This window comes from Coregonus lavaretus (genome assembly GCF_964263955.1).
Source record: "Coregonus lavaretus genome assembly, chromosome: 37".
Lineage (NCBI taxonomy): Eukaryota > Metazoa > Chordata > Actinopteri > Salmoniformes > Salmonidae > Coregonus > Coregonus lavaretus.
Window position 1 is genome coordinate 33,885,991 of NC_140024.1, and position 12,048 is coordinate 33,898,038.

Genomic DNA, 12,048 nt, shown 5'->3' on the forward strand with positions numbered 1-12,048 from the left:
AACTCTATTAACCCTTTATTCTATCTGTAGGCTTAACCTATTAAGACATATAGGCTACACTGACATAAACAATTATTAGTCTTTATAAATATAGATATATTTATCTTCATACAATATGTATCTTTATACACTTTCTTTATTTCAGATAAGTCTTTAGACTCTAATGACAAACGAATCAACTAGTCTAGTACACAGTAGTGGTATATGATATTGGTTATTGACTTTTTTTCACAGAATTTCCTAGTTCATTTTGGTTCCATATTTAATGGCGTTGTCAAGGTTATAGTTTGTACCTGCAGTAGTTTGAATTGAATGAATTCTGCCAGGAGTAGTGCACTTTCCTTGTACTTTTCTCCAGAAACAGATGGTTTACCACCCCCCCCCCCCCAAGGCAATTTTACCATCAACATTATTCATTAAATCTGTCCCAAGGGTCCGCCATTGCAGACCCACTGTTGATAGAATTCTCTTCATGATGTAACCTTTTTTGTTTCTCTCCTTTTGTCCAGTGCATGATGCAGTGACAGAGTTGATCTGCCTGTAGGGGAGATGGTAAGTATATAACACACCACACGTGGATACGTAGGCTTTTATTGGCAATAGTTTAGTCTGCACTGTAACAGTTGTCATTGTAATGGAAATCAAAAGGATGAAAGCCCATATGTGTATTAATACTGTACAGGCCCATTTTAAGCTAGGACAGAATGGTCGCGAGATTTAATGAACAGGGCCTACTAGGAAGTCAAACATTGACGGAATTCTATCACGACCTCAGGAGAGCTTAATGCAGGAACATTTTCTGTCTAGGTTCAATAGGTTAATAGCAGAGCATCACATTCCCTCTACATCACTGACTTACTCTAGACAAGATACTTAAATGTTTCTTGACATGTCGTTGATTCAATGCCAGCTAGTGTAGTAGCATAGGGGTTTATCTGTCGTTATACCCAGAATATGAAGACCATTCTGAATCTAACATCGACCAACATTGAAACATAGTAGCTATCACCATCATCAGTCATCATTTTTCCTCTTTCTTTGCCAGAACACGAAGCCCGCCTTATCACACTGACTCACTCACACAATGACCAGTAGGAACAGTCAACCAAAGCAATAGAACCCAGCAGTGTCCCTATAGCAACACCCTCTCTCCTCTCCCCTCACCCACCTCCAAAAGCACCACAATGACCGCCACAAAGACCCCCACACTTATACACCACACTTAGAGAGGGGGTGCTATTGTCATGAGCACCCAGGCAGAAGGCAGGCAGGGCCCAGATGGTCATCTGGTCTTTTATCTGTGTGGCTACTACTGAAGGAATGGAAGGATCCCCGGAAGGCAAGCGGGATGAGGTCACCATCTGCTGCAGCTGAGGTCATCTGTCCAAAGCTCTGGTATTAGCCACGCCACTGGGCCCACTGGTCCTTCCATCTACCATCCCCCAAGGCCCAAGACATGAGTGGGGAAGGGGGATCTAGGTGCAATTAACTCTTCCCTCCCTTTGGTCTTAATGGAATGGAAAGTCTGCCTCTGGGGATCGGTGGGGGTGTGTGGTTAATGTTGTGGTTTTTAAAGGTTACGGTTATAGGAATAGGACAAGGTTTCATAGATGTTATAGCCCTTCAAGGCACATTCCATATACAGCTTCCAAAGTGACATTGATATGACCTAACTTTGATGTAGTAATCTATAATTAATTAATGATGCAAGAACCATGGCTAAACAGAATTGTTTGACCATCACCCCAAAAAGTTATGGATATTTGCCACATTAATTTATTGTCAATGAAAAGTCTTTATAAAACAGGATAGCTACACAGTTTGATTGCATTGAAGCTTTACATAGAAGCCCTCACCCCGGCTCCAACACTTTAGTTTACGTTTTGACGGTACATACATGGAGAACTTTTGAAAACATATTGTGTTACTATAAGTGATATTTTGAAGGTACATACACTGAGAACTTTTGAAAACATATATTGTGTTATTATAAGTGATTGCTTTTAGTATGGACATCATTCCACATCCACATCCATATTCACCATCAAAACACTTTCTACTGAAGTGTGTGCTTTCAATTCTAATAAACATATCACTTAAATCAAACAGAATACTACCGTTACTTTTTGATATTGTAACATTCCAATACTCTTACACAGCTGGAATAATCTTATATATACACTTGAATCTTATATTTCCTTTTGATTGAGGCGAAAGAGTTTGAATATGGCACTTGCTCACATTTCCAAGAAAAGGTCACTGGAACATTGCCAATTGCACTAAATTAGAATTCAGAAACATAATCCTATCCAGGATATAGAAAAATAGTTAATTAGTGCATGGCCTGTCTGAGTGTCTAGCTGGCTTGTCCTGTAGGCTAAGGCACTGTTCTTTTCTAGGGAAGGGATCACTACCGCTACCTCGCTTTCCAACCAAGGTGAAAGAACTGAGGAGCAAACTGAAGTGGAGAGGAGATTCAGCAACTCTTGGAGGACAATGGAATTAAATTAAATAATCTTCTTTATTGTTTAAAGTAGAAGGCCAAAAGCTGAAACGTGTTGGTTCTACTTTTAACAATAAAGAAGATGTGTTATTTAATTCCATTGTCCTCCGAGAGTTGCTAAATGTTATTGTCTAGGGCAGGGTTTCCCAAACTCGGTCCTGGGCCCAGCCCAGTTTTTTTTGCCCTAGCACTACACAGCTGGGTTCATTATTATGAAGAACACTGATCTCAGAATAAGAGAAAGAGAGAAAGCAGGAAAGAGGTGTTGGCGTTTTCCTCAGTCAGAACTCTTGCCCTGACTGAGGCTGGGGTTGAGGGACGGATGGAGGGTCGCTTAAGGAGCTCTTGTCCTGAATGAGGCTGGGGTTGAGGGATGGATGGAGGGTCGATTCAGGAGCTCTTGTCCTGGCTGAGGCTGGGGTTGAGGGACGGATGGAGGCTCGCTTCAGGAGGTCTTGTCCTGGCTGAGGCTGGGGTTGAGGGACGGATGGAGGGTCGATTCAGGAGCTCTTGTCCTGGCTGAGGCTGGGGTTGAGGGACGGATGGAGGGTCGCGGTGGAGAGCTGCTCGTAGCTGGGTAGGCTATCCTGGCTGGGGACACCTGCCCCACCCTGTGACCTCCTCCTCCTACCTTGCCCTTGTGCTCCCCCCATGTCCCCCTGCCCCTGCCCCTGGCTCGTCCCAGACAACAGCTGGGCAAGGGACTCTGCGATTTGGTTGAGCATCTGGTCCATGTGTTGTATCTGTAAGTAGATGGACAAACAGAAAAGTCAATACTGTACAGACCAATATAATATAATTAATAGATACTTTGTCTATTTTATTGTCTGTTTTGGCGGAAAATGGAAATGTTTATTCTAATGTTCTCATTATCCGTATTTCTTCAGGCAAATCACCAAATCCTTTTCATCTTGGGAAAACAAACCAAGCCATTATCATCACTCATTAAATGATCAAAATAGTTTTAATGAAAGCCAAAACCAATAGAAAACTTGAAAGGTGTCAACTCCTTCTATTTTGGGATATCATTAGGGGACTGATTGTGTCGGTGTAGAGTGAATTGGCACAAAATGGCTGCCGTGTGTCACTGAGTTGGGTGCTTAACATTGGCGGTGGGGTAAGGTGGCACAAAATGGAGGGCTTTGAAATCTGGTAAAGGCACAATAGAAATTGAATGGACATGTCTTCTGACTCTATAGTGACACCTGTTGATGAGTATCCATACTCTGTTCATCGAGCAGAGGGCGTAACATGGTATAACATCCTACCTTGTCCTCCATCCTGTTGAGTCTGGAGCCGATGGTGTTGGTGCCTTTGTCTTTGGCTTTGTCTTTGGCCCCAGGAGCATCATGGTCCAAGTCATAGAGCAGCGAAACAAGAAGACGTAACAAGAAACAACATGAGATGTAAGATGCTGTAAGTTACAGTAGAGATATAGCACAATGTGTCCAGCACCTCTACGATGCTGTAAGTTATAGAGATATAGCACAATGTGTCCAGCCCCTCTAAGATGCTGTACGTTATAGAGATATAGCACACTGTGTCCAGCCCCTCTAAGATGCTGTAAGTTACAGTAGAGATATAGCACACTGTGTCCAGCCCCTCTAAGATGCTGTAAGTTATAGAGATATAGCACACTGTGTCCAGCCCCTCTAAGATGCTGTAAGTTACAGTAGAGATATAGCACACTGTGTCCAGCCCCTCTAAGATGCTGTAAGTTATAGAGATATAGCACACTGTGTCCAGCCCCTCTAAGATGCTGTAAGTTATAGAGATATAGCACACTGTGTCCAGCCCCTCTAAGATGCTGTAAGTTATAGAGATATAGCACACTGTGTCCAGCCCCTCTAAGATGCTGTAAGTTATAGAGATATAGCACACTGTGTCCAGCCCCTCTAAGATGCTGTAAGTTACAGTAGAGATATAGCACAATGTGTCCAGCCCCTCTAAGATGCTGTAAGTTATAGAGATATAGCACACTGTGTCCAGCCCCTCTAAGATGCTGTAAGTTATAGAGATATAGCACACTGTGTCCAGCCCCTCTAAGATGCTGTAAGTTATAGAGATATAGCACACTGTGTCCAGCCCCTCTAAGATGCTGTAAGTTATAGAGATATAGCACACTGTGTCCAGCCCCTCTAAGATGCTGTAAGTTACAGTAGAGATATAGCACACTGTGTCCAGCCCCTCTAAGATGTTGTAAGTTATAGAGATATAGCACACTGTGTCCAGCCCCTCTAAGATGCTGTAAGTTACAGTAGAGATATAGCACACTGTGTCCAGCCCCTCTTAGATGCTGTAAGTTACAGTAGAGATATAGCACACTGTGTCCAGCCCCTCTAAGATGCTGTAAGTTATAGAGATATAGCACACTGTGTCCAGCCCCTCTAAGATGCTGTAAGTTATAGAGATATAGCACACTGTGTCCAGCCCCTCTAAGATGCTGTAAGTTACAGTAGAGATATAGCACAATGTGTCCAGCCCCTCTAAGATGCTGTAAATTATAGAGATATAGCACACTGTGTCCAGCCCCCCTAAGATCCTGTAAGTTATAGAGATATAGCACACTGTGTCCAGCCCCTCTAAGATGCTGTAAGTTATAGAGATATAGCACACTGTGTCCAGCCCCTCTAAGATGCTGTAAGTTATAGAGATATAGCACACTGTGTCCAGCCCCTCTACGATGAAATGAACGACTGGAACTGTTTACCTGAGCTAGTCTGGAACAGGGTCGGCTTCCCTAGAGACTGGTCCAGTCTAGAGGAGAATTAAAAACATTGAATGCAGTGCATTGGGTTATATACAGGTGCAGTCACATCAGAGATATAGCATGCCGCACTCACCTGGGTCAAATTCTGTGAGAGAAAGGCGGACACAAATAATGTAATTTCCCTGGTGATATTTCAATTTATTGCAGTAAAAAATCAATCTCAGTGGATTTTGACACAGACGAGTGTGGCAAAAAAAAAGACTGCATCGCCACTGGGCAAAAACTGGTTGAATCAATGTTGTTTCCATGTCATTTCAACCCCCAAAAAATCAATGCGATGATGTTGAATCAACGTAGAAAACTAATTGGTTTTGCAAAAAGTCACCAACGTAAGGACATTCGTCTTTTTTTTCACCCAACCTTTAACCTAAATCCAATGGCATGGATTTGTCACATTAGTTGACAACTCAACTAAATGTAAATCAAAACTAGACGTTGAACGGACGTCTGTGCCCAGTGGGTCTGTAGTGTGCAACTCATATGCACTTTTATCAGTGAGTTAATTGCAATGGATGAGCTAACCCGCATAAAGGCCTTGATATCAATTTCAAATGAATGGGACTCATGAGAGTTTGAGATGCATCCCACCTCCTCTGTAGATCCTTGATGCGCACCATGAGATTCAGGTGTCCTTGGGAATACTGCTCGATCACATCTCGCACATCATAGGGCTTACGCGCTTGCTGCAGAACACACAGTGTTAAAAACTCAAAAAGAACTCAACAGATCAAAAAGCTGCCATCTTGTAAAATAAGACTTTCTAGCACAGTTTGTGAAAATAAGTTGGAGTTGGAGACTAGAGAGAATATCTGAAAAGATCTCTCTCCGATGTAAGCACATCAAAGACAGTCATACCACCCGCACACAAAATGATTGAAAGCAGTCAAGAGAATACACAGACGCCCCAAAAAGTTACATATCCAGCTTTAAATCTGAAAACTATTACTTAAAACACTTGTTTTGTTAACCCACTTTAAGCTGAGAACTGAGTTAAAACCCTCATGGTGTTAACCCACTTTAAGCTGAGAACTATGATTTAAAACCCTCATGGTGTTAACCCACTTTAATCTGAGAACTATGACTTAAAACCCTCATGGTGTTAACCCACTTTAATCTGAGAACTATGACTTAAAACCATCATGGTGTTAACCCACTTTAATCTGAGAACTGACTTAAAACCCTCATGGTGTTAACCCACTTTAATCTGAGAACTATGACTTAAAACCCTCATGGTGTTAACCCACTTTAATCTGAGAACTATGACTTAAAACCATCATGGTGTTAACCCACTTTAATCTGAGAACTGACTTAAAACCCTCATGGTGTTAACCCACTTTAATCTGAGAACTATGACTTAAAACCCTCATGGTGTTAATCCACTTTGAGTGTTTTTTCTCAGTCATAAACAGACAATCTATCATTCATGAGCCAGCCACTAGGTGTGTTTGACTGTAGAGTCAATTTCTCTGTTGAGTGCGTGCCGTGCAGTGTGCTAACAGGGTAGAGCAGCGCAGCAGTGGGCCTGTAGCCAGTAGAGTAGACTAGCTACCTCAGCTGAACTCAGGCCTCGACTGACGTGGACTCAGATGAGGGCGTTACTGTACTTCAACACAGCATCACAGTAGATGGTGTTCCAAATATATATATATATGTGTAACCAGATCAAACACCTCTACTTCACACCAAACATAAAGACATTCTGCACACACACACACACACACACACACACACACACACACACACACACACACACACACACACACACACACACACACACACACACACAGTCACAGTCAGCCCCCCCCCCCCCCCCAACACACAGAGTCACTCCCCACACACACACAGTCCCCCCCCCCCCCTTTCCCCCCCCACACACACACACAGTCACTCCGCCCCCCCCTACACAGTCATCACCCCCACCCCCCCCAAACACACACACGACTGAGAACTCAGTCACACACAGACACCAAGGCAAACACACAACTCTGTCTGAGGGAAGAGTCTCTTCATTGATTGACTCTGTTAGTTTTCGGCTGAGCTCCGCAACACCGCTCAGATAGGCGTGTGAAGCTGCCTGTTTGTCCTGGAGTCCCAGTGTGACTTGATCAAGGCAGCCTGTCTGGAAGGCAAACAGTTACACCAACGTGAGGACAGGCAGACCCGTTAAGATGACGTCAGGACAGGCAGACCCGTTAAGAGGAGGGTAAACAGTCATCAGCGTGACATCATTGTCCCAAGCGCTACCTAGCGCTAGTCTGCGGCTAACAGCCTGCTGCTAAACAGGATATGCTGTGTGTTGACTGCTGAGGGCAACCAGACAGAACCAGGATAGGGGGGTGAGAGAGGAGGGAAGAATGGGGAACGTCTGAATGTATGGAGTGGATTGTAATGGTGTTAGGATAGAGAGGGAAGGAGGAAAGAGCTGAAATAGCAGCAGCCTTTAGACCTGGGTTCAAATACATGTGTATTTGAGTATTTGTTATTTAACTACTTTTTTCTGTGTATTTGAGTATTTGTTATTTAAATACTTTTTTTCTGTGTATTTGAGTATTTTCTAATGAACAGCCCAAAACTAGTACTTTTATTTGAGGATTTGGATGGTTATTTGTACGAACCAAATTGTCGACCAAAATGTATTTGAAAGTACTTTCAAATACTTGTTTCAAATACCTTTTTCAAAAGCATGGGTTAAATGCATTTGAGTCAGTGTATTTGAGTATTTGTTTTATACTTTCCAAGTGTATTTGCAAATACATTCCAATATTCAACTACTTGCTTTTTCAAATAAAGGTTATCTGAATACTTGTTTTGAAATGTATTTGAAATACCTGAAATAGTATTTGAACCCGGGTGTGGTAGCCTATATCAGAATGTAGGTAGTGCTTTCTGTCAATGCAGTGGATCGATCTGCTGGTCAAAAACACTCCTACAAACGTACCCACCTGGAATCTCTTCTTGGCGACAAAGTAACGCATCCGTAGGATCACCTGGATAGCTGCTCTGTGGGTCCCCTGTAGCCTGCATGAGAGAGACGGCTATGAGTGATAGTTATAGCGTAGTATTCAGAAAGTATTCACAGCCTTTCACTTTTTTCCACATTTTGTTGTGTTACAGCCTGAATTTTAAAAATGTAAACAAGACAGTTACCGAGTTTAATGGTTGAGATAGGAGAAAACTGAGGATGGATCAACAACATTGTAGTTACTCCACAATACTAACCTAAATGACAGCGTGAAAAGAAGGAAGCCGGTACAGAACAAAAATATTCATCCTGTTTTCAACAACACACTAAAGTAATACTGCAGACACCAATGACCCACTCAAAACCTCCAGTTGAGAATCCCTGCCCTACAGCATGAGGGTCATTCTACAGCTGAAGAGTGTCAGGGTGTGTCTGCATAAACGCTGCCTAAATTGACCACCGGCCTCATTTCTTCTGAATAAACAGATTGAGGCAGATTGAGATGGGGCCATTCCCTACAGACTACACTTCCAGCAGAGAGTTTAGGGCTGATTATCCTGAGGCTTCTTTATCAGCAATCACTGCCCACTGGGCACAGACAAAAGTGTAACATCTACTTTTTGATTTACATTTGGTTGAGTTGTCATTGGATTTAGGTAAACTTTTTGGGTGAAAAATACTAAATTCCCTTATGTTGACTTTTTGCAAATCCAATCAGTTTTCCACGTTGATTCAACGTCATCACATAACATTTTTTGTTGTTGAAATTACGTGGAAACAACATTTATTCAACCAGTCAGTAACATACTGTAAATAAAAATGAATATATTGATGAATATACATGTATGTGGCTCAGAAACATTGATGTTTAAGCTCAATTTCTCTGTCATTTGCCTCTGATAAAGTGAATCTGTCTTTGAGTGTCATTGTAAAAACTATGCTCAGAGTAGTGCTTTAACTAAGTGGTGGCTGGTCCTGGTACTTAGCATCCATTAGTGGGAACCTGTAGTCTGTCAGACCTCATCACCCTGATAGAACCTGTGTCTGTCAGACCTCATCACTCTGATAGAACCTGTGTCTGTCAGGCCTCATCACCCTGATAGAACCTGTGTCTGTCAGGCCTCATCACCATGATATAACCTGTAGTCTGTCAGGCCTCATCACCCTGATAGAACCTGTAGTCTGTCAGGCCTCATCACCCTGATAGAACCTGTAGTCTGTCAGGCCTCATCACCCTGATATAACCTGTAGTCTGTCAGACCTCATCACCCTGACAGAACATGTGTCTGTCAGGCCTCATCACCCTGATAGAACCTGTGTCTGTCAGACCTCATCACCCTGATATAACCTGTGTCTGTCAGACCTCATCACCCTGATATAACCTGTGTCTGTCAGACCTCATCACCCTGATATAACCTGTAGTCTGTCAGACCTCATCACCCTAATAGAACCTGTAGCATGTCAGGTCTCATCACCCTGATAGAACAGTGAGGGAGCCAGCGGCATGCCACTTTGATCTGGGGAGGAGTGAGAAGGGGAACCATAGAGAAAGAGGAATTGAGAGACAGATGGAAAGAGAGTGACTGGGTAGGTAACTAATAGTCTATTTCATTGTGTCGTCCCTGCACTCTTGCAGTAGTCTTACCAGCCCTACACAACCAGACACACCAAGCCTAAACCTAGAAGACGATGCACTAACTTTATCCCCTGGTCTAGACAACCAGACACACCAAGCCTAAACCTAGAAGACGATGCATTCACTTTATCCCCTGGCCTAGACAACCAGACACACCAAGCCTAAACCTAGAAGACGATGCATTCACTTTATCCCCTTGCCTAGACAAACACCCATGGATACAATCCCCCCCTCTCTCTAACTCTCTCTCCGTCTCTCCCCCTCTTTCACCGAAGTGACACTTGGGTGATAAGAGGAGAAATGACCTTGGTAGTGTGGTTCTGGGGGTCTGGACTGTGTCTGTCTGTCTGTCTTTCTGTTTGTTTGTTTGTTGGGGACAACAACAAGGAAGGCATATCAAAGGAGCTGAAAGTGACAGGAAAAGGTCATGTAATTACTAGTGTCAACACCCTGGTCTAAACAGCCACTCCCTCTCTCTCTGATCTCAGAGCAGCTGAGACTCTGGCCATCACAATGCTAGATGAGGATCTCTGGCAAGCAATGTTGACTCATCCTACTTTTTTAGGCCGAAAACAACCAAGATGAGTTAACATCTTTGATGATTTGGCACGTTATGAATGTCTGTTGGTGCTTCTCTATCTTCATACTAGTAGCTGCCAATGACCGAGGGGAGTCTTAACTCAAACTACAAACAGCAGCACTATCACAAAATGGCCGCCCTCCCCTGCTAGCATTGTGCTAAAGATCGTGGAGTCATCTTGGCTGTTATCTACCAGGGAACTGTACAGTAGCTGCCTGCCATTCATGACCTCTACAGTGCCCTCCCATGATGGGAAAGAAAGGAGCTACCTTCTCGACTGCCCACCACTGCAATCAGGATAAAGATAAACAGGAACAAATTGAAACCTTATCTTGTTGGTGAAAATACAACACATGCAAGAAACATTAAAAGGCCAGTAGGAAGATCTCAAATAACTGCTGTGTCATCTGAGCAAAATCTACCCATAATAAGCCTGCATCTATAGCGACTAGCCAGTAGCCACCCATTGTTGGAGTCACAGGCCCCAATCAACCAATGATATACCTTACTGGTGAAGGATAAATCAGTCTAATATGCATAGAAAGTGAATAGGCATGGACACAGTGGTCCCTGCTTGTTTAAGTAACGAGCATTGTTTAATGGGGCCTTGCTGGTTTCAAGGGGTTTAGCAGGCAATGGGGCAGAGAGAGGGTCCCAGGTAATGATGCCCCTGCATGCAATAGCCAGCCTGACCCATTACCCCACTGTTTAGTATGGAGCCTTCAGGGACAGGAACTAAGCCCCATTTACACCACTTTTCTCACAGAGGTCTGTATCACAGTGGCTTTCACGATGCCCATGATACACATATTATGCAAGTGTGTGTGTGTGTGTGTGTGTGTGTGTGTGTGTGTGTGTGCGTGCGTGCGTGCGTGCGTGCGTGCGTGCGTGCGTGTGTGTGTGTGTGTGTGTGCGCATGCGTCTTTGTGTCTGTCTGTGTGTGTCCTCAGGGAGCTAAGTCTTCCAGTATCAGACAAGGTTAGTCATCATCAAGAGAGCTCGGTTCACCGTACAACCACTGTTACAGTAACTGAGGCTCAGGCTAGAAATAGAGCACAGACTGAAAGGGAAACAGACTCACTGTGATGATGTCATTATGATGGGACTAATCAGAAAGTAGGGTTATGATGATGTCATTATGATGGGACCAATCAGAAAGTAGGGTTATGATGATGTCATTATGAAGGGACCAGTCCGAGAGCAGGGTTATGATGATGTCATAACGAAGGGACCAATCAGAGAGCAGGGTTATGACAATGTCATAATGAATGGACTAATCAGAGAGCAGGGTTATGATGATGTCATAATGAATGGACCAATCCGAGATCAGGGTTATGATGATGTCATAATGAATGGACCAATCCGACAGCAGGGTTATGATGATGTAATTATGAATAGACCACTCAGAGCAGGGTTACAGAAATGTCATTATGAAGGGACCAATCAGAGAGCAGGCTTATGATGATGTCATTATGTAATTGACTCACTGTGACACGTGGGTGATAGACCACAGACTGAAAGGGAAACAGACTCACTGTGACACGTGGGTGATAGACCACAGACTGAAAGGGAAACAGACTCACTGTGACACGTGGGT

The 12,048-nt window shown here is 43.4% G+C and overlaps 1 protein-coding gene across 1 annotated transcript in view; it reads right to left on the bottom strand.

Annotated features, from left to right (window-relative positions):
- Positions 1-2,603: 2,603 nt before the first annotated feature.
- Positions 2,604-12,048, bottom strand: part of LOC311111878 (potassium voltage-gated channel subfamily KQT member 1-like) — a gene marked incomplete at its 5' end in the record, with an annotated part of 31,476 nt that continues 22,031 nt past the window's right edge. Inside the window, 5 exons of the mRNA XM_084154789.1 lie at positions 2,604-3,246; positions 3,772-3,833; positions 5,214-5,260; positions 5,862-5,956; positions 8,216-8,291. Coding sequence (XP_084010915.1) covers positions 3,004-3,246; positions 3,772-3,833; positions 5,214-5,260; positions 5,862-5,956; positions 8,216-8,291 — 523 coding nt within the window. The 3' untranslated portion in view covers positions 2,604-3,003. The remainder of the gene's footprint in view (positions 3,247-3,771; positions 3,834-5,213; positions 5,261-5,861; positions 5,957-8,215; positions 8,292-12,048) is intronic.